The sequence below is a fragment of the Fukomys damarensis genome, unplaced genomic scaffold (assembly GCF_012274545.1).
Source record: "Fukomys damarensis isolate Sample0158 unplaced genomic scaffold, DMR_v1.0_HiC HiC_scaffold_30, whole genome shotgun sequence".
NCBI lineage: Eukaryota > Metazoa > Chordata > Mammalia > Rodentia > Bathyergidae > Fukomys > Fukomys damarensis.
Genome location: NW_022900942.1, coordinates 59574238 through 59600369, shown reverse-complemented (window position 1 = coordinate 59600369; position 26132 = coordinate 59574238). Strand labels below are relative to the sequence as shown.

Here is a 26132-nt window from a genome sequence, read left to right as displayed (position 1 = left end):
CCGCCGCTCCCGTGCCCTTCGTGGCTGCGCCCGAGTTCCGGGCTGGGCCGCATCGGTCCAGAACGGGGAAGTGGAGGCCCAGCCGTTGCTTCCCGCCTCGCCACGAAAGGCCCTCCAGCTGCATCGCCCCGTAGGAGTTCGCTTTCTATCCCTTCACGGGAGAGCGGCTCTAGACTCATTGGAAAACTTAAAAGCTGCCAGTAACGGAACCTGCTTGCACAGTTTTTTAAGTTGAAGAGGAACTAATCCACAAACTTGTGGGGGTTTAGTTAGGTTTCTTTGGGAGGGGTGCTTCCTAGACTTGACTATTTCACCTACAGTTCCCATGAAAGCTGGCTTTTGATTTTGTGAAAATCCCCCACTGTGCAGCAGAAGGCATCACGCCCTTTAGTTGCGGTCGATTGCATGGATGATAACTATATCTCACGTTTTATTTCTTTCTGTGACTACGTGGGTTACTTGCGCCTACTGGAGACCAGTTTACGGAATTGAGTAATTCATTATCAACTCTATAAATAGATTTTAGTGTTTTCCCCTGAGTAGGTCCAGAATTTGGGGGCGGAAGGTTATAACCAAGCCAGCAACGAGAAATATTAACTAGTTTCTTTCTGTTGGCTAAAAGATTGTCACTGTCGTCTAAACAGTTATTGGGCACCCACCTGTTATGCTGTGTACACAGGTAGTAATAGCACGTTTTAAAAGGCAGGACGCCCGCTCTTTTGGAACCTTGTGTTGAATGGTGTAAAAAAGGATACATATAGCCGAGCGTGGTGGCGCACGCCTGTAATCCCAGCCCTCAGGAGGCTGAGGCAGGAGGATCGCTGTGAGTTCGAGACCAGCCTGGGCTACATAATGAGTTCCAGGTCAGTCTCAACTACATAGTGAGACCCAGTCTCAAAAAATTTAAAAAAATAAAATAAAAATAAGCCATAAATAAAAATAAATATATCTATATATTCGAATTCCCATTTCTTTGCATACTCACCAGCATTTCATTCTAGGCATGTTAGTGGGTGTATATATAGTGGTATTTCCTTGGGTTTAATTTGCATTTTCCTAATAATGATTGTGTTCATCATTCTCATGAATCTGTTTCTAGGCGAGGTGTTGAATGTTCCTATTTTGACTGCTTGTGTTTTGTTATTGAGTAAGAATTCTGTATATGCTCCATGTGCTAGTCCTTTGGCAGATACATTTTCTCTTGTTTTACAGATTACTTTTTCTTTTGGGCAGAGCGGATCTTACTGTGCAGTTAAGGCTAGCCTGGAACTCAGCAATATTCCTGCCTCAGCCTCCCAAAGAGCTAGGTCTACAGGCATGCACCACCATACCTGACTAGATTGCCCATTTCTTAATAGTATTTGTTACTGCACACAGGTTTATTTTATAGTTCTTGTCCAAGAAACTTCTGTCTGCCTGCTCTCAAACTATGAAGATATTTTCTTATGTTTCTTTCTGGTTCTTTATACTTTTTACTTATAAGTTATGACTGTAGTCTGTCATAATTTTATTTTGGTCAATGGTGGGAGGTAGGGATCTAGGTTCATTTTTCTGTATAGATTTCCAGTTATACTGCCCTCATTTGTTGAAAAATTTTACCTTTGCCTTGGACTGCATTGGTACCTTTGTAGGAAACCTGTCCTGTTGATGTGGCCTATTTCTGGGCGCTGTTCTATTTTATCATTCTCTTTGTTCCTTTGTTACTGATTACTGTGGTGTTAACCTTTATTGTTGTAGCTGACTAGTTGGTCTTCCTCAGGAATGTGCATTTGTCTTATAAAATAGATTTTAGCTGGATGTGATAGCCCATTCTGTAATCCCAGCCCTCTGGGTGGGGGGCTAAGGTAGGAGGATCACAAGTTTGAGTACAGCCTGGAATTTAAAAAAATAAAATAAAAATAAGCCATAAATAAAAATAAATATATCTATATATTCGAATTCCCATTTCTTTGCATACTCACCAGCATTTCATTCTAGGCATGTTAGTGGGTGTATATATAGTGGTATTTCCTTGGGTTTAATTTGCATTTTCCTAATAATGATTGTGTTCATCATTCTCATGAATCTGTTTCTAGGCGAGGTGTTGAATGTTCCTATTTTGACTGCTTGTGTTTTGTTATTGAGTAAGAATTCTATATATGCTCCATGTGCTAGTCCTTTGGCAGATACATTTTCTCTTGTTTTACAGATTACTTTTTCTTTTGGGCAGAGCGGATCTTACTGTGCAGTTAAGGCTAGCCTGGAACTCAGCAATATTCCTGCCTCAGCCTCCCAAAGAGCTAGGTCTACAGGCATGCACCACCATACCTGACTAGATTGCCCATTTCTTAGTAGTATTTGTTACTGCACACAGGTTTATTTTATAGTTCTTGTCCAAGAAACTTCTGTCTGCCTGCTCTCAAACTATGAAGATATTTTCTTATGTTTCTTTCTGGTTCTTTATACTTTTTACTTATAAGTTATGACTGTAGTCTGTCATAATTTTATTTTGGTCAATGGTGGGAGGTAGGGATCTAGGTTCATTTTTCTGTATAGATTTCCAGTTATACTGCCCTCATTTGTTGAAAAATTTTACCTTTGCCTTGGACTGCATTGGTACCTTTGTAGGAAACCTGTCCTGTTGATGTGGCCTATTTCTGGGCGCTGTTCTATTTTATCATTCTCTTTGTTCCTTTGTTACTGATTACTGTGGTGTTAACCTTTATTGTTGTAGCTGACTAGTTGGTCTTCCTCAGGAATGTGCATTTGTCTTATAAAATAGATTTTAGCTGGATGTGATAGCCCATTCTGTAATCCCAGCCCTCTGGGTGGGGGGCTAAGGTAGGAGGATCACAAGTTTGAGTACAGCCTGGGCGACTTAGTGAGACCCTGTCTCAGAAAAGGGTTGGAGATATTGTTCAGTATATCCTGAGTTCAGTCCTTGGAACCAGGAAAGAAAAAAAAAAAAAAGAAATGTGCTTATGAGGCAGTCTGCAGCACCACTGAGCTAAATCCCTGGCCCTGAAATTAATCATTTTGAGTATCTTCCCTAAGCTCTCTTTAGAATATAAATATGACCTCCACTCTGTAGTTAAAGTTGGTCTTGAACTCATATACCCCAGGCTGGCTTAAAATTTGTGATCCTCCTGCCTCTGCCTCCCAAATGGTCTTCATGAGAGGGACCTGCCTTTCCACTACTCGTTTTTTTCAAGCCAATATTCCATCAGTGGTACCTAAAATAACTTGTACCTTGTGTTTTGCTTTTTCTTTGTGTGTGTGTGTGTGTGTGTGTGTGTGTGTGTGTGTGTGCATGTGCTCTACCACTGTGCCACACCCCCATCCCAGCCTTGTGCTTTTTCTTACTACTGTCTTTTTTTTTTTTTTTTTAAGTAAAACATTTATTGGTGGGCCAGGTATTTATTTAGCTCAATGGTTCTGCTGCCTGCCTTGCAAGGGCAAGGTCCTGAGTTCAATCCCTGGTGCCAAATAAAATAAAAAAACATTTATTGGTGCGTTTTAGGCATACACGACGGTAATATTTAAAGGAAATTTGCTCCTGTATATGATTTATCCCATCTCTTTGGTCCCATTTCCCTTCCCCTAAACCCCCTCCCCTCCCTATGTACAAAAGCTCTGTTTCCATTTTTTCCTTCTATTTTCACTTTTTCTTATCCCTTCCTCTTTTCTTCCCTTGTTCCTCTTCCCATTTCCCAATATCTGTTATACATTTCGGTCCTTATTTCCACTTTTGGTTTCTCATATCAGAGAAACAATGCAGTATTTATTTTTGTGTTTTTGTTTTTGTTTTTTGAGACAGGGTCTCACTATGTAGTTGAGACTGACCTGGAACTCACTATGTAGCCCATGCTGGTCTTGAACTCACAGTGATCCTCCTGCCTCAGCCTCCCAAGTGCTGGGATTACAGGTGTGCACCACCATGCCCGGCTACAATGCAGTATTTAAACCTGTCGATTTATTTCACTCAAGAGTGTGGTCTCAAGATCCATCCATTTAACTATAAAAGTCTGAAGCTCATCTTTCTTTATGGCAAAGTAGTACTCCATTTTCTTTTAAAAACACACACACATCTTTATCCATTCATCAGTTGATGGGCATTTGGGCTGTTTCTAAGATTTAGCTATTACAAACTGTGCTGCTATAAACATGGATGTGCATATGTCACTGTGGTGTGATGCTTTTAATTCTTTCAGGAAGATACCAAAAAGAATAGCTGGTCAAAGGGAACCTCTACTTTTAGGGGTTTTTTTTTGTTTGTTTTGTTTTTTTTAGTTTTTTAAGAAATCTACACACTGTTTTCCATGGTGGTTTCACCAGTTTACACTCCCACCAACAGTGGAGAGTGAACAGTTCCTTTTCCCCACAGCCCCTCCAGCATTTGTTATTGGTTGATTTCTTATAGCATCCATTGTTTGTTTGTTTGAGACAGGGTCTCACTATGTAGTTCAGACTGCTCTGGAACTCACTGTGTAGCCCAGGCTGGTCTCGAACTTGCAGACCTCCTGCCTCAGCCTCCCAAAGTGCTAGGATTATAAGTGTGCACCAGTGTGCTTTGCTGATTTGAAGAACTTTCATAGTAAAAGTTACTACTGAGTGGGACAATTACAATAAAAATAGAAACTCAATAATGGGAGGAAATCAGTAGATTGAAATTTGGGCTCATAACTTACTAATAAATTTGGAGCCGAATTGAATCTTGTTAATCAGCATTAACAGTTTGTTGAAAGAATCTTTATTTTTTTTGAAAAGGCGTTCAGCACATGAATGTTTGTGTTAGTATGACCCCACCCCCAGGCCCTGAGGAACAAGCCAGGACCTCACTCAGGCTGGACAGCCCTTTTTGTTGCTGCTTTATCGAGGCAAGACTTGCACAGTTGCCCAGGATGCCCTTTAATTTATTCTTCTGCCTCAGCCTCCTACAGCTGGAGTCATAAACACCACCACATCTGGCTAGGACAGACGACCTTTTAAAAGTCTGTTAAATCCAATACCAAGTAATTCCCACCATTGTTGTGGTGTCTGTACCACTAAAAATGTAGCATCTTAAGGTTGGCTTCCTTTTAATCGTGAAAACATTGAGCTGGATGTCTGTTCAAATCCAGGATTACCCAGTAGGCCAGAGATTTAGCTCAGTGGCGCCACACCTGCCTGACAAGTGCACGGTTCTGAGTCACAACGATCCCTAGTTCCACACACCCAAGATTACCCAGAGAGGTCAGGATCCCTACCTTCACCAGTAGCCTTGTGGGGGAGTTGACTAGGTTAGGGCTCCATGGGCCAGTTAGTGTGGGGGGTGTTGTGATGGTCCTACAAGGTGTGTGCCACAGAGGATGAGCTGCTGGGCTTTGTGGCCCATGCCCATAATCCTAACACTTGAGAGGCTGAGGCAGGAGGATCGCCACAAGTTTGAGGCCAGCCTGGGCTACGTAGAGAGTTCATGGCCAGCCTGAAGTACGTAGTGAGACCTTCCTCCCCCCAAAAAATATGAGTATGAACTGTATATTAGGTGATACTTTAGGATTATTGTGTTTTTTTACAATTTTTTATTTTTTTATTTTAAATTGAATTTATTGGTATATTCTAGGTAGACAGTACAGTTGCATTCATTACTGGGATCTTGGGCTACGTAGAGAGTTCATGGCCAGCCTGAAGTACGTAGTGAGACCTTCCTCCCCCCAAAAAATATGAGTATGAACTGTATATTAGGTGATACTTTAGGATTATTGTGTTTTTTTACAATTTTTTATTTTTTTATTTTAAATTGAATTTATTGGTATATTCTAGGTAGACAGTACAGTTGCATTCATTACTGGGATCTTGTACCTTTTCACGCCAAGTCTTGGTTCTCATTTTTTCCCCTTGTAATTCGGTATTTGCATATGTGTGGCTTATTTATTTCACTTAGGAGTATGTCCTCAAAATGTACCCATTTGCCTATGAATGAATCTACTTTCTCATTCTTTATGGCTGAGTAGTATTCCATTTTATAGAAAAACCACATCTTTATCCAGTTTCCAACTTATTGTTTATTTTCTTGAGAGTGTTCTCATTAGGAAATATAATATATTGAAATATCATCATACATGTAGCTTATTTTCAATATATGTGCTGCTGAAGTGAGCACATGTAGCTTGTTTTCAAATGACAAAATGAAAATATGCAAGAGCTGGCTATAGTTGGGGCAGGGTGGTGCATGCCTGTAATCCAGTACTCAGGAGGCTGAAACAGGAGGATTGACTCGAATTCAAGGCCAGCCTGGGATACCTAGGGAGGCCCTGTCTCAGAAAGGTTAAAAAAAAAGCTCGCTATAGGTGCTCAAACCTGTCATCCCCACACTTGGGAGGTGGAGGCGGAGGATTGCTGAGAGTTTGAGGCCAGCGAGAGGAACAACCAGAGGAGCAGAAGGATTGATCGTCGTGGGGATGGGGACACCTGGCTGTTCAGGCAGGGGAAGACCAAAGGCGGCTCATACCTCACGCGACACAGAAAAAGAGACGAATCCTAGGGCTGGGGACGTAGCCCAGCGGCACAGTGCCTGCCTGGCAAGTGCAAGGTCCTGAGCTGGATCTCTGGTACCAAAAAAAAGAAAAAAAGAAAAAGGAAATGAATTCTAGGTAGATTAAAACTCTATAAACAGAAATGAGAGCCTGTTTTTTCAATCTTGGCATGGATGATATTCTAAGCAATGCCCGTACCCAAGACGAACTGATAAATGTAACAAGATAAAAACGGAAGGGGCAGAAAAAAACACGTGTGGTTGAATGTTCCTGCTTTTGAAGCTGGAGAATCATTTGAGCCCAGGAGTTTAGAGCAGGCTTGGCAACATAGCAAGACATGAAAAAGCGCAACCTGAATGAATAGCGGACTGGTAAAAAATACAAAGGAAAACAGTGCTGGATCGAGCCCGGGGCTGCACACTTGGCAGGCAAGCGCTCTACCATGGAGCTCCTTCCCAGACAACCCACACGCACAGGAGCAGCTCATGGACTGCACCTTCCCATACTCAGGGGCTGCCCCGCAAGTAACCAGGGGAAAGCAGAGCAACCTCTCCTCTACTACATGGAGGACAGAAATGTGGAAGGCTATTAACTGGTGCTGGTGAGGACTGCATAGTGGATTTGTAAAAGTGAAAAAAGAAACAGGTTCATCTGTAGAGCCATAATAAATGATGACACTTCCATATAGTGGAATATTGTTTGTCTGTTTGTTTGTTTGTTTTTTGAGACAGGGTCTCACTATATAATTGAGACTGACCTGGAACTCGCTGTGTAGCCCAGGCTGGTCTCAAACTCAGCGATCTTCCTGCCTCAACCTCCCAAGTGCTGGGACTACAGGTGTGCGCCACCATGCCCGGCCTAGTAGAATATTGTTGACCTCTTCATGTATGTTGACCAAAACTGCTGACTGGGAACTGCAGTTATAAAAATCATTAATGACCTAGTTTATTTAAAGACAAATCTTAGGTATATGCTTAAAATCTAGAAAAATACAGAGAGGCAGGTGAGGAGGTTCTTTATTTCTACACAGACAATAAGCCTCTTGTCCTACCAGTTAAAATTATGTATGTATTCTGTATAGCTTGTAATTGGACTTCTGTGTTTTCATTTGAGGTTAAAGTGTATAATGGTTTAGAGAATCAAACTCCCAAATGTCTGTTTAGAATGCTAGCATTATACTCTTTTATGACCATTGAGGGTGTAGTTTCACGGAAAGCTGAAAATGTTATGCAGATTAATAGGAATTCATGTGGATAACATTTTAACAGATTTTCAACCTCTAGTAACCACCTTTTCGACTAAATGAATATGAATTGGAGGTGTTAAAAGTGAGAAATCATGGTTTTATTCCTATTTTTATAGATTTTTGATGAAATTGAGTCATGAAACTGTCACCATTGAATTGAAGAATGGAACACAGGTCCATGGAACAATCACAGGTATGCAGGTTGAGCTGTTTTTATAACACATTGCTTCTCAGCCTTTTGGCAAAGATCAAGTGTTATTTTGTTTGGGTTTTTGTTTCCTCGTCTCTTCCATCTTAGGACCAGAAGTTCTTTTTGGTTTCTTATTGTAGTGTTGATCTTTTTGTTGTTGTTGTTGTTGTTGTTGTTTTTGTACCAGAGATCGAACTCAGGATCTTGGGCTTGTGAGGCAGGCAGCAGCACCACTGAACTAAATCCGTGGTCTGTTATCCTCTTTTTTTTTTGTCTGAATTAATTGGACTTCCTTAAACCTCCTTAGTCTGTAACCACACTGACAGTTCACAGTGTGTCCTGTTGCTTAGGCCTTTACTTGTGTGCTCCTCTGTGTAGAATGCTGCTGCTTCTGCCTTGGACACATTGTGCTTAGATTAGAATGTTCCCTTCCCAGTTAGACTGTAACTTACTGTGCTGGGTAAAAAATATGTGGGAAATGAGGGGGAGGTCAGGGAACAGTAATTTCACCTCACTGAGGAAATACTGTTGATAAAAGGGTTTGAAGTGTTTTCATTGCTCATAGTTGGTATTGCAAAAAAATTGCGAAATTTCAAAAGAACCGACAGACCAAATGAAAGAAAATGCTATCTTAGCATATGTTCCATTCTCGAAGCATTGAAATTATAAATTTCTAAGTAAGTTTTGACGCATAGATCACCTTCTGAGTAAATCAAGAGAAGCATACAGAATTAAGCTCACACTGTTGGTGGATGTACTGGGACTTTACAGCCCCGGCTACTGTGAAGTGAAGGCGATGAGATCTGTGAGCATACTGACTGTGCCCTAGGAAGGTGACTGCCCTGTTGCAGTCCCCCACATACTGACCCAGTCTGCTTTCTCCAGAGCACTGTTTTTAGGTGTTAAGGAGCCAGGGGTTGTTCTTGGCTTTTTGTTTGGTTTCGGTAATGGGAGTTAAACCAGGGCCAACTAAGCTGCATAACCTACCCATTTTATTTTACTTTGGCTTTTTAAAGGTGTTTTTGTTTTGCTTTGTTTTGTTCTGTTTTGTTTGCTTTTGTACCAGGGATCAAACTTGGAACTTTCCATTTGTGAGGCAGGTGGCAGTGCTATTTTGGCTTTTTGAGGCAGGATCTGGCTATGCAGTCCAGGCCACCCTTGAACTCATTATGTAACATAGGCTGGCCTCTTATCTTGGGGTATTCCTCCTGCCTCAGCCTCCTGAGTGCTAGGATTACAGGTGTGTGCTGCAATACCTGGCTAATTTTTTTTTCACATCTGGTTAAATTTTTAATCTTGAGACACAGTCTTACTAATTTAGTAAGTTGCCCAGGCTAGGGTTGAACTTGTGATCCGCCTGCCTCAGCTTTCCAAAGTGCCAGGATGATTCTCTACCCACTTAACAACCACTGTTGACTAGTTTTTTGAGTCCTGTGTGAACAGAGAAATATGGATACATTCTCAGCGTGATAGCATGCCATCTCCCACAGGGAGAGGGAGGGTATTATGATGGCTCACTGCACAGTCCTGGATCCTAGGAGTATAAATGCCCTGCCCCAAGGAGGTGGAACACAGCAAAGAAATTTTTGTGTGTGGTTTTATTTATTTATTTAGGGATGTTAAGGGTTGGACCCAAGGCCTTCACCCTGAGCTACATTTCCCAGCCCCTTTTTAAAATTTTGAGATGGTCTCATTAAGTTACTAAGTTGCCCGGACTGGGCTTGAATTTGAGATTCTTTTACCTCAGCTTCCCAAAGTACAGTGGTGCTGGTTTCACAAACTTAATTTGTTCCATGATTTTGGAAGATGGCTGTAGCGTTTGCAAACAAAAACAGAATCTTGCCAAATGCTTTTGTTTGTGAGCAAGTAGGAGAGGTGTGGATCATGCAGACAGCCCTATCCAGTTCGGAGCCTTAGGAGTAATACTTTCAACTAAAGCTAGGCTGCTTCCCTAAAGCAAATTCTATAGCTTGAGTACCCTGGGTACTTACTAAAGTAATTGAAAGCATTGTCTCAACTTGAACAAGCCACACATAGCTACCGTTTCAGTTTGGGTCTGAATGTCCCCCAAGACCCATGTGGTAAAGGCTCCAGGCTTGGCCTGTGGTGCTGTTGGCGGTGATGGATTGTGGTACCTCAGAGCCTTCTAGTTTCTTCTTTGCTCATTGCTATCTTCTCCACCCAGCAAAGAGAATATTAATTCAGGAAAGGACCTTCTGACTGGGACAAAGGAGGAAAGAATTAGTAACACTGAAAATTTTGGGGTAGGTTTTGGGAAAGTTTAGAGAATTCCTGTTTTCTGACCTTGACTTTAAAAATAAAGGTGAGCCTGACTCACAAAGGTGGGATGTGGCGTGAGGAGGCGCAGAGATGGGGAGAACTACAGTGAGCACCTTGTGCACCCTGGGGCAGGAAGGACGCGGAGGCCCGGGGTCCCAGGGCCGGCCTCCTGTGCCCATGCCAGCGTCCCCACTGTGTGAAGGAAAGACGGGAGTCTGCTCTTCCCATGCACTGCTCAGCAGCTGAGCCCTGGCGATCAGTGCGCTGACCTCGGGGCTTCACTGGGGCTAAGCTGACAGTTGCTCTGCTCCTTCCTCTGTAGGCGTAGATGTCAGCATGAACACACATCTGAAAGCGGTGAAGATGACCCTGAAGAACAGAGAGCCGGTGCAGCTGGAAACCTTGAGCATTCGCGGAAATAACATTCGCTACTTTATCCTGCCAGACAGCTTGCCTCTGGACACGCTACTTGTGGATGTTGAACCTAAGGTGAAATCTAAGAAGAGGGAGGCTGGTAAGTTTGAAGGGTTATGAATTTTTATATATGGTGTATTTAAGCCCTAATCCACTATTCAAAATACTACATGTAGCCAGGTGTGGTGGCGCATGCCAGTACTTACGTGGCTGATGCAGAAGATCACAGGTTCGAGGCCAGCCTGGGCTACATAGAGACCTTATCTCACAAAACAAAAGCTATGTGATGGGAGGGAAGGGCTGCTCATAAGTGGGCAAGTGATGTTAGTGCAGAGGAGAATTCCACTTGTTTGTCTTTCTCTCTCTCCCTCAGTTGCCGGAAGAGGCCGGGGCCGGGGCCGAGGACGAGGACGTGGCCGTGGCAGAGGAAGAGGGGGCCCTCGGCGATAAGCCTCTCCCAGGGACGGGTGCGGAAGTGATTTGGGATATTTTTTGTACAGGTTTTGTTTGTCAGTTTTTAATAAAGATAAATGTGGGACAGCATTGTCTGTTCACTGTTACCAAGTTCAAGTTTTAGTAGTTTGCTATGTGTGTGAAATTAACACAGTGAAAGCAAATCAGCTCCCCTTTTTTTTTCTTTTTGGTTTTCTTTTTCAGACAGGGTCTCGCTATGCAGTTCAGCTTGGGCTTGCACTTGTGTAGCCCAGGCTGGCCTCAGACCTGTGGCGAACCTCCTGCCTCAACCTCTCAAGTCATGAGATTACAGGCACGTGCCACCAATGCCCAGCTTATTTTGGGGATGGGGTTTACTGGGGATGGAACCCAGGGCCTTCATACTGAGCTCAGCCCTTTTTGATTTTTTTTTTTTTTTTTTTTCTTTTAAGACTGAGTCTTGCTAAGTTGCTAAATTGCTCAGGCTGGGCTCAAACTGAGGATTCTCATGTCTCAGTTTCCCAGAGTGGTAGGCTTACAGGTGTGCAGCGCCACAGCCAGCTTGGTCTTTTTTGTTTTTTGTTTTTTTCTTAATAAACTGAGATTTTTCTTTCATAGTGATTATACGTGAAATATACACCTTTTTATTTCACGTGCACTGCATAACATTTCATTGGTTGCTCTGATTCCACTGTGTGGGACCTGGCCACAGATGAAATGAGTTCTGGTGTTTCCGAAATCAATGTCCTTTATGGGGTTAGGTCTAAATTGACTCTCCTCTCCTCGGGTTAACTCAGAAACATCGGTGTGTGTTACAGGTTGATAGTTATCTGCTGAGTCAGAAACCAGTGATTTTATTGTCAGTTAATGTTTGTTTGTTTCACTTTTTTTAATGGGTTCTCAATAAAATGCAGTTTTCTATTCTCCTGAATTGAGACTTGGATGACTCGCTCGATTGTCATTTGTGAGCAGTGTGGAAGCCTGTGTGGGATGCGCCTGTCCGTGGTCCCTCAGATACTAGTGTAAAGAGTTCTTTAAGAACAAAAGGGAGGTGCACATTCCTTATAATGAGTGTTATCATGTATGTTTAAAATGTACCAATAAATGTTTTGCTATAAAAAAGAACAAAAGGGAAATACTCTATTTGATAGCAAAACCATTTTTTTTTTCCTTTTTTGATACTGGAACTTGAACTCGGGGCCTCAAGCTTGCCAGGCAGGTATTGTGCCTGAGCTGAGCTACATCTCCAGCCCCCAGCAAATAGTTCTTTATCTGTTTTTTTGAGACAGAGTCTTGTTATATAGTTGGGGCTGGCCTTGAACTTTGTATCTCTGCATCAGCCCTCCACATTCTGGGGCTTTGGGCGTGTAGCACCACACTTGCCAGGCCAAACTTTCTTTTCTTTGTACCTGAGATCAACTCAGGACCTTACATTTGTGAGGCAGGTGTGGCACCCATGAGCTAAATCCCCGGCCCCCAAGTTTTTAAAAAATATTTTAATTGGTTAAATTTGAGGAAAACATGCCTCAATATTTATAATTCCTTGTCACGCTTACTACTAATAACATGCTGAGGAAGAGTAACTTTGAAAATGAGAGGGGCCTGATCTCTTTTCATAGTTTTTGATATGCATATGGCTTCTAATGCTAAAGAAGTTTTCTGGATAAATTGTTAATTTTGAGAGACGTTTGATAGTGCTGGAGAGAAAGCTCAGTGGTATGGTAGAGCATTTGCCTAGTGTGCTTCAAGTTCTGGCCGCCGAAAGAAACAACCAAAACCTTGAACAAGGTTGTGTCAATTGAGAGATAATGTGAACCTGTGTGTGTGTGTGTGTGTGTGTGTATTTAAGAAGTTCATAAAAAGCTGGGTGAAATGGCGCGCACCTTTGACCCACCTCGTTTATTTTTTATAAAGTTACACGATTTTAGCTGTGGTCAGACAGCTTTATCACAAATTCTTGATCCAACATGGGAAATGTGTGAGGTCCATTATGCTGGAGACCGCTTTGTGTGAGTATCTTTGATAATACCATCAGCTCCCCATGGGATCCATGTCCAGAAATTCAGTAAATCCGGAATCAGAAGTTGTAAAAAAGCTGGTCATGGCAGTGTACACCTGCAATCCTAGCTACTCAGCAACCCAGGCAACTTAGATCCTAACTCAGTTTAAGAAAGAAATTTTTTAAAAAATTTAACTCGGTAGAGCTTTCATTAAGTGCAAAGCCATCTGTTCACACACAAAAGCTTGAGTTTGAAAAAAACAACATCCTGAATATGTCCAGATAGTTTTTCTTTATCCCCTAAACAGTGTGGCACAGGAAGTAATTTTGTACTGTGCATATCACATACATTGTGTAGGTATAAGTATCCTGGAGGGCGGCTGGGTGCTAAACACAACTGCAGTCCCAGCACTCTGGAGGCTGAGATAGGTGGGTTCATTCCCAGTTTTGAGCAGCCTGGAATACATATTGAGACTCTGTCTCAAAAAATATATATGAGATGAAGGGAGGGCAAGGGGTAAGGGGAAAAAATGAGAACCAAGACCTGTCATGTAAAGGTACAAGATCCCAGTGATGAATGTAACTGTACTGTATACCTAAACTACCAATAAACTCAGGAAAAAAAATTATATATGTATGAGAAGGGGCTAGGGGTATAGCTCAGTGGTGGACCACATGCTTTTATGGCTTCAATCCCCAATATACAGAAAAAAAGGTGTCTGTCTGGACACGTTGGTGCACTCCTGGGTCCCACACTCAGGAGGCTCAGGTGCTAGTTGAGATGCTAGTTTGATTCCATTCTGGGCTACCTAGCAAGATCCTGTCTCAAAACCAAAGGATATGTACAGGTTATTTGCAAATATCCACAGGTCTTAGTATCTGCAAGAGGTCCTAGCACCAAGCTAGGGCACAGCTAATAAAATTGAACTAGCCTAATAAACTCCAGCCGAGGGCCAGGAATTTATCCTCCACCTGCCTCACAAGCACAAGCACCCGAGTTCCATCCCTGGTACCAAAAAAGTCCAGCCACATGGAGTTTTTCTCTTGTAAATTAAGAGCTGGCGGAATAAATAACTGCTTCACATTTGACTGTCCCATGCTCTGATCTGGTATTGCTCCTGCTGTTTTGTGATCCAAGCTGAAGGCCAGGGACTGCAGCTGTGTGAAGAGGTTTGAAGACACAGCTGCAACCCCAGCACTCGGGAAGCTGAGGCAAGAAGAGCTCCTCAAGTTCAAGGCCACCCCGGCTACACAGTGAGACGCCGTCTCAAAACAAAATACAGTTGGCTTCTGCCCTCCTGGAGCTTCTAGACTAAAAGGAAAACCTGAAATAAAAATTGATGTGCAGGGCCGGGGATTGAGCTCAGTGGTTCAAGGCTATTTGTATCCCTGAGCATTCTAAAAGGCCCACCATCGCCGAACTGGTGGAATGCAGTTGTTTCTCAGTGTCCGCAGCAGTGAGAGTTCTGATGTTCTGTGAATGCTGAGCCCTGCTCCTGAGGTTAGGTTCCTGCAAGCCTCTGGTCACCTCCCTTTTGTTTCTGGTTAAGAGAACCTTCCTGAAGTGCTGTTGGCTCACCCGCATTGCACTTGGCCAGCATGAGCAGGGCTTATCTGGTCCTCCAGTTAGCTGAGGCACAGCATAGCCTTGAACCAGGGGCCTCAGCAGCACTACGCCTGGGGGCTACTAGACGGAAATGCCAATAGCTGGCTACACACGCACCAGGGAAAGGGCCGTTCGCTTACAAAATGAAGCTGAGCAAACAGCAAAGGTGACTGTCCAACCTCAGGTCGCAAGGGGCAAGTTTGGTGACATCTGCTCGATGGTTTGTTTTTTTTTTGTTTTTGTTTTTGGTACCAGGGATGGAACTCGGGACCTTGCACTTGTGAGGCAGGTGGTGGCACCGCTGATCTAAGTCCCCGGTGACATCTGCTCTTGACCCCCCACATGTGACTGGAAGCGGCAAGGTGCTGATGGTGGTGGTAGAAATTCTAACAAGTCAGGCCGGGGATTAGCTCAGAGGCACTGCGCCTGCCTGGCAAGCACAAGGTCCTGAGTTTGATCCCAGTACCAAAATGAAAAAATTTAAGCAAGTGGATGCCTTATAGAACTAAGTAATTAGTCTTCACCATACTTCACATGCTACCTAAATGTGTAAGGTGCTTGTTACCAAAGGGAAGGCAGAGATGTCCCGCTGTGCTTTCATTCTGGGTATTTTCATCCACTCATATTTTTCTCTTTTTTGTTTTGCTGTTAGTTGCTGGGGGTCACACACTAATCCACACATGGATGGATATTTTTGGTACTGAAGGCTGAATCCAAGCAGTCCTGAGCGATATTCCCATCCCTTTTTAAGCATTTTAAGAAAAAAATTTCAGGCAGAGTCTTGCTAAATTGGCCAAACTGACCTCAGATTTTGATACTCCTGCCTGAGCCTCCCAAATGAGTGGGATTACAGCCTTCCAGGTGCCACCACTCTTGGCTTAAGACTTTTTTCCAGTACCAGGGATCAACGCGGGACCTTGTGCTTGTGAAGGCAGGTCTGGTGCCACTGAGCTAAATCCCCAGCTAGACAGATTTTTTAAAATGCTTTTTTAACATCTGTGACATTGAGATGCATCTTTTTTGGTGCTGGGTATTAAACCCAGGGCCTCGGGCTGGGGATTTAGCTCAGTGGTCCTGGCGCCTGCTTCGCAAGTGCAAGGACTGAAGTTCGATCCCTGGTACCAGGAAAAAAAAAAAAAAAATCCAGCGCCTCAAGCATTCTAAACATTGGCTCTGCCACTGACCTACGCATCCAGAGATGCAGTTTAAGAGGCATAAATTTTAATTTGCCATTAAACATAATAAACTTCTTTCTGGATAGTTCTGGTGTTGGAGATTGAGCCCCGCGCCTGGCACGTGAGAAGTGTGTTGTCCTCTGTCAGCCGCCTCCTCAGCCCCTTTCTCTTTGTTAATACCCAACACGCATCAGAAAATCGAAGCCTGAGATTCTGTGCACTGGGAATTCTTGTCTGCTTAATTTGAGTTCTAGGTAGAGACAGTGACCACCTCAACCATTTTCTCTTTAAAGTACAATATGCAGTGAGTGTAAGGAGAGTAAAGATTTTCCATGGACTCCAGAACTTTAATTTTCTCCTTTCTGAGCACTTGTGGGGCAGTGGCAAAACTTGGCTCTAACATCTTTTTTGAAAACTTGAACCATAAAGCCACGAATTGTAGCATACGCAGGGGGCAGCCCGGGCTGTGAGAAGGTGCAGGTGTTCACTGCGGGTGGGGTTGCTGTGGTTACCAGGAGAGCTTCCCTCCGGAGCTGCAGAGGCTTGGCACTTCCTCTGCCTCTGAGCTACACAGCCAGCCAATCCTGGTGAGTTTAAGTAGCTTCTTTATAGATAATAAATAGACTTAATAAATGCTCATTCCAGGCCAGATTTTTCCAGTTATTTTAAATTTAATGCCATTGATGTAAAGGATTTTTAAAAACACAATGAATTACTCATTTGTTGGTTTGGTTTTTTGAGACAGGGCCTTACTGTGTAGTTGAGACCGACCTGGAGCTCACTGTGTAGGCCGGGCTGGCCTGGAACTTGTGGTCCTCGTGCCTCAGCATTCATCCCTCCTGAACGCTAGGATGACAGGCATAGGGAATTACTCTTGTTATTTGACGTATGTATGACTTGGTCTGTGCTAGCTTCTGCACTAATCCCTTTTATGAGGCCACGTAACTGCCTGTAGTTCCCACAGTTTTTTGTGGCGATTGGAGGTGGTGATGGTATGTTGATTTTGAGGCAGGGTCTTCCTATATTGCCCAGGCTAGCCTCAAACTTTTGGGCCCAAGGGATCCTCCTGCCTCAGCCTTCCAATCCTCTGCGCCTAGCAGTTCCCAGCACAGCTGGAATGCATTTGTGTATGTATGTATGTAGTGGGAATCAAACTCAGGACCTTGCGCTTGCAGGGCAGGCGGCACCGCTGAGCTAAAGCCCCAGCAACACAGCTACAATTTAGATGCAGTTCTGTAGGCAAGAACCCTGTATTCTTTATTTCTTTTTTATTAGTACGCGTTTGCAGTACATAATGATTACATTCATTGTGGGGAGTTGGTACATGTATATAATGTCTCAATTCTTTCCCCCCCTTCCCTCTACCCGCATTTTGTTTTTTTCTAGCATCAGATTCAGTTATTTTTTAAGTCTTTATCACGTTAATCCTCACAAATACAGATTAAGAGCCAGACTAACAGAAAAACATGAAACAATTATACTAAATCAAGGCACACTTGTAGATACATTGGCCGTACTGGAGTACAGTAACTTTTTTCTGTCTCTTTTTCCTGTATTTTCTTTTGCACTTTATGTTTTGGGTTTCTCATACTGGAGAAACCTTGTGATATTTAAGCTTGTGTGTCTGATTTCTTCACTTAACATTGTGGGCTCAAGATCCATCTGTTTTCCTACAAATGACTCAAGAACCCTGTAGCATTAACTGTTAAACTGACTTTGATATTCTGAGGATCAAGGGGCTAAATCTCGGTGATGGGATAAATCGTTTTTCTAGGAAAAAAGTATAATAAAAGTATAGAGACTCTAACCAAAGCATTTTAAAGTATTAAAATCAGAGGAAATTATGTGATATGTAATTGTAAACAAATGTTATTTTTCATGTATTATGAGTAATTAAATTTAGGAGTAATTTTTAATAGTGTTTACTGCTGTTCAAAGAAGGCCCCTTTTAAAAAAAACAAAAACAAAAAAGACCTCCTAGTGTAGGTGGGAGGCAGCTTTCTAGAAAGCAGTTTTTAAGATATCTCAAAAATGTTAATTTTTTTTCCCTGCAGTTTTACCCAGAATTCCATTTGTTTTTTTGTTTTTTAAAATTTTAGACAGGGTCTCACTATGTAGTTGAGACTGACCTGGAACTCACTGTGTAGCCCAGGCTGGTCTCGAACTCACAGTGATCCTCCTGCCTCAGCCTCCTGAGCGCAGGGATTACAGGCTTGTGCCACCATGCCTGGTGATTTTTTATTTTTTTGAGAGAAGTTGTCGCTCTGTAGTTCAGGCTGGCCTCAAACTCATGGCAATCCACTTACCTCAGCCTCCCAACTGTTGGGATTCCAGGTGCAGAATTCTGTTTCTGAAAAGTTGACAGTTTAGACTTCTAAAGATTCTCATTGTGTTTCTCCCCGCCTCCCCAGTGCCAGGGATCGAACTCAGGACCTTGCACTTGCTAGGCAGGCATGGTGCCACTGAGCTACATCCCTGAGTTTCTTAATTAGGAGAGAAATAACCATATCTGTCTAAAATTAGAATGATAAGTAGATTACTTTAGGAGAAACTAGGAATCACCAAACTTGCTTTGTAAAGAGCCAGGTACTAAATATTTTAGGCTTTGCAAGTGCTGTGGTCTCTTTCTTAACTGCTCTACTCTACTAAAAGCAGCCATAGATGAATGAATGGGTACAGCTGAGTTCCAATAAAACTTTGTGCAGCCAGGCATGGTGGTGCACACCTGTAATCCCAGCACTCGGGAGGCTGAGGCAGGAGGATCACCACAAGTTCGAGACCAGCCTGGGCTACACAGTGAGTTCAGGGCCAGCCTGAACTACAAAGAGAGCTCTTGCCTCAAAAAAACAAAACAAACAAAACAAAACAAAAAACTTTATGCAAACAGGCACAGGGCTAGAATTGCTAACTGTTGAGTCATGTTAAAATGCCACTGTAAAAATGTTTTTTCTTCAGCAGTTCACTGACTGGGAGAAAAATCCCTGCAAATTCATATAACCAGTTGAGGAGGGTTTGTATCTAAAATATATAAAGTAGTCTTATAAATTAGAGAAAGCCAGTGATTAAAAAGTGACTAAAGAAGATAGTGCAATTCACCCAAAAAGAAAGCCCCATAAAATGGGGAGTGGGGAACCCTCTGTAAACTTAAGGAGTGCAGAATTAAGATCTTGCTGGTATATGCAGGAAGACTTTGAAGAATGTTGTATAGGATTTCGGTTTGGGGTTTTCTGTTCTGCAGTTTGGGAGCTCAGCCCAGGGCTGTGCATGCTGGGTATGGACCCTGCCCCTGATCTCTATTCAGCCCAGCAGCTGGCTGCATAGTGAGAACATCCTGTCGCCGCCGTGTCCCTCGGGGTGAGGATTAAGGAAATTGTGTGTATCTAGCAAGTGATACAGACACAGGAGGCTCGGTGTGGAGCAACACTGAGTAGCGCAGTACGTACAACCTGGGCCGTGGTGAGCTGCATGTCCAGCTCAGGAGGGGCAGCAGGAAGGCAGCAGCCATGAGAGCAGAGAGGCCCGCATTCCAGCTGAGGGCAGCTCAGGCTGGACCACAGGAGTGCTTGAGTGGATCTACATGAACTTGCTGATATTTCCTTGACCTGTAAAAGCGTGCATTTGGAGCAATTCAGCTTGTCAGGTTATGTAATTTTCAAAGCTGTGCTTGAAAACTTGGCCAAGGGAAAATAAACACAGCAGCTACCTCGCCTCTGAAAATGACACTGACTAGTGTGGGTAGGAGAGCCGGATGTTTGCCATATTTTATTTGCTTAAAGAAGCATCCTATGGCTGGGGATTTAGCTCAGTGGTTTCATTGCCTGCCTTGCAAGTGCGATGACCCGAGTTCAATCCCCAGTACCAAAAAAAAAGCTCCCTAGAAACATTTGAGCAGCAAGTCTGCTGACAGCCTTCGGGTGCTAAATATTCGATGACCTATAGCATTCTGTACCCTGGCAATTTCAGACTGCCAAACGATGCTGATCGAGGCACAAATGTCCTAGAATTTCAGCAGCTGGTTCTTGTTCTTTATTTTGTTGCTGTGAGGGAATTCACAGCAATCCCCCTGCCTTAGCCTCCTGAGAGCTGGGGTTCTAGGCATGTACCACCACACTCGTTAACCCTTTGTTTTTGTTTGATTTTTTGTTTTTTGAAACTGACAGGTTCTTTACCTTCTTGCCCACACTAGCCTCAAATTCCTGGGATCAAGCGACTCTTCTGCCTCAGCCTCCTGAGTCGGGACTACAGGAACTCAACAGTAACCCTTTTAATATATATATTTTTTTATTCATATCCATTCCTCAGTTAAAGGGCATTTGAGTTATTTCTATTTTTTGGCTATGGGGAATAATATTGCTCTGAGCATTCATGTACAAATTCTGTTACTGGGTGAGGATGTAGCTCAGTGGTACAAGTGGCTCAGTGGCAAGCAGGAGGCCCTTAATTCGATTTCTGGTACCCCACCAAAAGGTCCACATTTCTTTTGACGTATTGTTTCTGATTCTTCCCAGTGTACACTTCCTTCCATCCCAGCTACTTGGGAAGCTAAGGTGGCAGGGTCACTTGAGTCCAGCATTTCAGGACCAGCCTGGGGAACACAACAAGACCACATCCAGCAACAACAACAAAAATGTGTATACCTGGATCTTGGGGTAACTCTAGCTGTAGGACTTCTGGGAACTTCTAGGCTTCCCCACGTGGCTGCCTCATTTTACGTTTTCACCAAGAATGTAAGAGTGCTCTCACCGGCACTGTCATTGCTGACATTTGGGTGTTACTCCTTTCGTTTGTTTGTTTGAGACAGGGTTCCGCCGTGTTGTTGAGGCTGGCCTTGAAGCCACTGTGTAGTCCAGGCTGGCCTGGAACTCACAGCGATCCTCCTGCTTCAGCCTCCAGTAGTAGTGGGACTACAGATGTGTGTCACCACACCTGGCTAACTTGTTACTCTTTTCCTTGGTTACTGTAACATTTGGAAGTCCAATGTCTATCTTCTGCCAAACCATTGCACAAAAAGACAAAACACTTTACCTTCTGGGCTTGAGTGGCAAAATATTGCTACATGTTAAAACACAATAATCTTGTATTAAACCCACCAGAATTAAGACTACAGCTCTGTATAAAGAGGCTCAGGCAGGTCTGAGCCCCCTGTATTTACCTGAGTCTTCCCGAGGACTCCTAGTGAGAGACACCAATGCTAGGTCAGCTATCCTTAGAGACGGGTAAGAAACTGATCTGAAGACCAAGCCGGGCTCTGGCGACTCCGTGCTTTAGAAACAAGCCTCCCTATGAGTCCTGCCGGGAGCTCAGTGACTGGACGCAGGCCCAGCAGACCTGCAGAAAGGCAATGGCAGGACAGCTTAGCCAGGGATTCACTCAGTGGTTCTGCCGCCTGCCTCGCGAGTACGAGGTCCCGAGTTTGATCCCCAGTACAAAAAAAAAAAAAAAAAAAAAAAAAAAAATTCAGAGAGGCAAATTACTCTGGCCAAATTCTTGACTTAGGGCGGGGGGCCTGAGGATCGAACTCGGGGCCTTGTGCTTTCCAGGCAGGCGGCGGAACCACTGAGCCAAATCCCTGGCCCAGTAACTCCTGCATTTAGGTGGTGGAAGGATAGAGTGAGAAGCAGAATCTCCGAAGTTCAGCATTTGGGAACAGGGATAAATAACGACGGTGAAAATTTTACATCTTTCTAACGCATATGACAAAAGCAGAAAACTTTTGTTCTTTTATCAGCACAAGGCTCATGGATATAAAAATGCTTTTTTACTTAGAAATAAAACTTAGCAGCAAAACAGTACAAGCCACTTCGTCCCTACCGTTGCCGGTGCTGTGGGACCGTGGCACGAGCATCAGCTTCTCTGTGCATCCTGGTCGCTCGCTCTGAGAAGATCAGGACCCAAGACACCGCTTTGCGCGAGCGCCAGAGCTGAAATAGCACTTTCCCGGTGTTCGGGGTCACACCGCCGCCTCGCACATTTTCCTCCTGGGCTCCAATTTAAGGTCTAAGAAGGCAGGCGCTCACCTTGTGACCGGTGCTCTGCTAGCTTCAGAGTAACTGTGAGATTTTTTAATTAACCACTTTGACTCCGAAGTCTGAAGGGGAAACAGATTCATTTTCCAGATAGTCTGTGTCAGAAAGAGGCTGCCGAAGGCCTCCTCTCCCACTCCTGCTTTGTGTCTAACATCCCCACCCCTCTAATTTCTACTTAAGGTTGCTTTTCTTTTTTTTTTTTTTTTTTTTCCGGGTGCCCACTCAGCCACTGCAGGAATAGTTGCCCATGAAACTCTTATTCTTTCCTCATGTCCACAAGTCCCTCTTGCCCTGGCTGCCTCCTTTTCACATCCCAATTTGACCCAGCTATCCCTCTTCTTGGTCTCTTCCCAAAATAATGAAAAGCACCGTACCACAGTGATATTCACACGCCCAGTGTGTAGCAGCTAAATCTGGGAAACAGCGCCAGCGCCCGTCACGTGACGAGTGGATAAAGAAGACGTGGGTTTTTTATACCGTGGAGCAGCACTACTCTGCCAGAGAAGGATGGGCCTCAGACGTTTCCAGCTAAATGATGGACTCGAGACCATCCTCTGAAGTGAAGTGACTCAGACACACACGCTTAAACACCGCATCGCTTATCTGCTGTGAGAAACGGAGTGGAAAGAAGGCCCGAGATGGGTACTGGATGTTGGGAAATGGGAAGAGAGTGTTCCGGTGGGAAGGGCACAGGGAGGAGGGCGGGGGAGAGGAAGGGAGGGACAAGAAAAGAAAGGAAACTAGAAGAAAACGCGGAAACAAGGCTTTTGTACATAGGGAGGGGAGGGGGTGTGCGGGATGGGATAAAATCAAATTTATTTTGAAACAGTTTTGCTAATCTATTAGATCAGAACTATTATTTCGATTGCATTTCTCTTTGTTATCAGCGAGGCCAAGTGTCTGCTCACGTTGCAGGCCGGCTGATGCCCCGTCTGCAAATTGCCCATTGTCTACTGAGCTGGGAGAATTGCCTCCTTTGTGGGAGTTTTCCTATGAAAGAAGCTCCGGTTTGTATTTTATCCAGTATCTTGCTTTGTACCTGGCAGAGTCAACAGGGAAAGCTGCAGTGACGGAGTCTAGGAGAGGCCTGAACTCCGGGAAGACAGGAGAGGGGAGGCAGGGACAGGACAGCCCGCGGGGCAGGCAGAAGTCAGAGGCCGCCGGCGGCTGCGGGCAGCAGCGCGCACAGGGCCTGAGTTTCATCCCCAGCGCCACAAAACAAACGAACAAACGGACACGCTAACAAAATACTTGAATTGATGGAAAAATATCCATGGGGAAGGATTTTTCTTTCCAGTACTGAGGATTGAACCCAGAACCTCATGCAGAAAAGGCAAGAGCAACTACTGCTGAGCCACATCCCCGACCCTTAGCCCTTGTAAATATTTTGCTTTGAGATGCAGTCTCACCGATTAGCCCAGGCTGGCCTCAGACTCGCAGGGATCCTTTCTGCCTCAGCCTCCCGAGGGCTGGAATAAGAGCTGTGTGTCACCATGCCCAGCTAATAAATGGTTCCATTTTAATTTTTTTAAAATTAAGTTTATCGGTGCATTTTGGACACGTAACGATTATATTCGTAATAGGGAATTTGTCCCTGTGGGTGATAGATCTTGCTCCCGCCCATTCCCCTCCCCTCCCTTTAACCCATCTACCCCTCTTGAGTTACAGGTTTTATTTCTATTTTTCCTTCCTTTGCCTTTTCTTCCCCCATTCCCCCTCCTTGTTCCCTTTCTCATTTGAATGTATTCTTCCATTTCCTAATATCTAGTATACATTTTAGTCCTTTTCTCCACTTTTTTTTTTTTTTTTTTACCAGGAATCAAACTCAGGACCTTGTGCTTAGGAGCTACTGAGCTACCTCCCCGGCCCCGCATTTCCGCTTTTGGTTTCTCACACCAGAGAAACAATGTTTAGACATGTGTGTCTGATTAATCTCACTTAAGAGTATGGTCTCACGGTGCCATTTAGCTAGAAACGTGTCAAGTTTATCCTTCTTTGTGGCAGCATAGTACTCCACTGTGTATGTAGAAATCACATCTACTTTATGCATTCATTGGTTTCTGGGCCTCTGGGCTGTTTCGGAGATTCAGCTATTACAGACTGTGTCGCTGTAAACATGGGATGCGTACATCGCTATGTATGACTCTTGATCCTTTCGTATAGTTCCATTTTAATGAACAGCCAACAATAGAGGCAAAGTTTAGTGGTGGCCTCGGGCTAAGGGGTGGAGGAGTCTGAGGAGGGGACTACACTGGGTGAAGTGTCCTTTCGTTTGTTTTTTTTTGGTACCGTGGATTGAGCTCAGGACCTTACGCTTGCCAGGCAGGCGCTGTGTCGCTGATCTACACCCGCTGCAGGGTGCAGGGAATCCGTACTGGCTGTGCCCTCCTGACCCCAGGCAGCCACCCCGCTGCTTGTGTGCTTCAGGCATTGTAGGGAAAGTCGGTCTGCAGTGCCCTTATTCTGTTGTGCTCGTGCTCGTAACTGTAGCGCGCGCTTTTAGGTTTTGGTGTCTCTGAGGCTGCCTCTGCGGAATGACCTGGTGCTCCGCGCCTCCTCCGAATGCGGTTCGGCTGGGTTAGATCCCTTCCCGGCTCGGCCGGCTCCGCAGCCCTCATTTCCTATCCTGAGTCAAGCTCCGCAGAGGAACAGACCCAGAAAAGCAGGAAAAGGTGCCTCTTTTATTTCTGGGCCGCATAGGTCTCGATCCGGTTTATATGTAAATTGTATCCCAATAAAAAAACTGAAAAATATGATTCAGGCCAGCCAAGCATCAGAATATACTTTTTATTTATTTATTTCTCGTTTTTTGGAGACAGGGTCTCAGTATGTAGTCAGGCTGCCCTTGGCCTCGAACTTACAGCAATCCTCCTACCTCAGCCTCCTGAGTGTTGGGACGACAGCCTGGGCCACCCCTCCCAGCTGATACATGCATTTGACTCACAGGTTGAAGTCGTGAAAAAAGGAAGAAAAAAATGTTTAATGGCATGGAGGATGTCACTGCGGGTGTGGAACCCGGCAGCCTCTGCCAGGCCCCGATCTGTTGCCAGACTACACTACCGCTAAAAAGTGCACACTTGAATGCCCAGTCTCCCACTGAACTGGGACCATGGTATGTGTGCTACTGACGTGAGCACATCCACTGGGAGGACAGGGGACACAGTTCTGTAGATACTAGTGCAACACTTCTGGGAAAGCCTCTGTTATCCCATTAGGGAAGGCAGGTATGTCTGGGCCCATTCTTTCCCTCTTTTCCTTCTCTAGACACAAATGGGATGGCTGGAGCTGCAGCAGCTACTCTGTGTCGAGAGCACTAGCCACCTTGCTAAGTATAGCAGGCAAACAGAACTTGGGTCGTCGATGACGTTGGTAAACCCTTGTGCCAGCCCTGTTCTGTTCTGCCTACCAGGAAGCTACTTGTGATATCTTTTTTTTTTTTTCTTTTCTAAGATAGGATCTCACTACCTAGTCCAGGCTGGCCTTGAACTCATAGCCATCCTGCCTCAGGCTCCTGAGTGCTGGTATTACAGGCACGTACCACTGTGCCCAGCTTCTTCTGATCTCTTAATATGTGTATCTCAAGCATATACTTGACCGTCACGTACTAATGACCAGCAGATCGATTATCCATTATTCCATTTACAACTTAGATTATGATGTTCAGAACATTCAACTACAGGCAAGTAAGGAGTGGCGTGGTTTGTGTTGGGTCTCTGTGTTCACTACAGTTTCCATTTAGTTTCCCAGCTATTTCAAAGCAGTTACCTAACAATTCACAATGAATCATTAGTTATCCTGTAAGGGATGGGGGGAGCGACAGTCTCTAGGTTGTTTGCTGGTCAACATGGTGTCGCTCGCTCTTACAGTGTGTGTGTGTGTGTGTGTGTGTGTGTGTGTGTGTGTGTGGTGCTGGGATACAACCCAGGGCCTTGTGAATTTTACCACTGAGTACACTCACAACGGCAATAAAATTACTCCTTTTTGAAAAAGTGGAAAGAAAGTCTTTGCAAATAGGGAAGGGTGGAGGGGATGAAAGGAGGGCAGGGGAATGGGGAAAAAATAAGAACCAAGATACATGATTTAAAGGTACAAGACCCCAATGATGGATGCAACTATACTGTATACCTAAAATATATCAATAAATTTAATGGAAAAAATAAATAAAATAAAATTATTCCTTCAGGAACTACTGGGAGTCCTACAGAAGAAAGTTTGTTTTTTCGTTTTTTTTTTTTTTTTTTTGTTTTTTTTTTTTTTTTTTTTTTTTACT

General features: G+C 44.1%; 1 protein-coding gene across 1 annotated transcript in view; it reads left to right on the top strand.

The window, feature by feature from the left end:
• Positions 1–11313, top strand: part of Snrpd1 (small nuclear ribonucleoprotein D1 polypeptide) — an 11518-nt gene extending 205 nt beyond the window's left edge. The window contains exons 2-4 of the mRNA XM_010638705.3: positions 7857–7933; positions 10533–10724; positions 10998–11313. Of these exons, the coding sequence (XP_010637007.1) occupies positions 7857–7933; positions 10533–10724; positions 10998–11074 (346 nt within the window). The 3' untranslated portion in view covers positions 11075–11313. The remainder of the gene's footprint in view (positions 1–7856; positions 7934–10532; positions 10725–10997) is intronic.
• The last annotated feature ends 14819 nt before the right edge of the window (positions 11314–26132 follow it).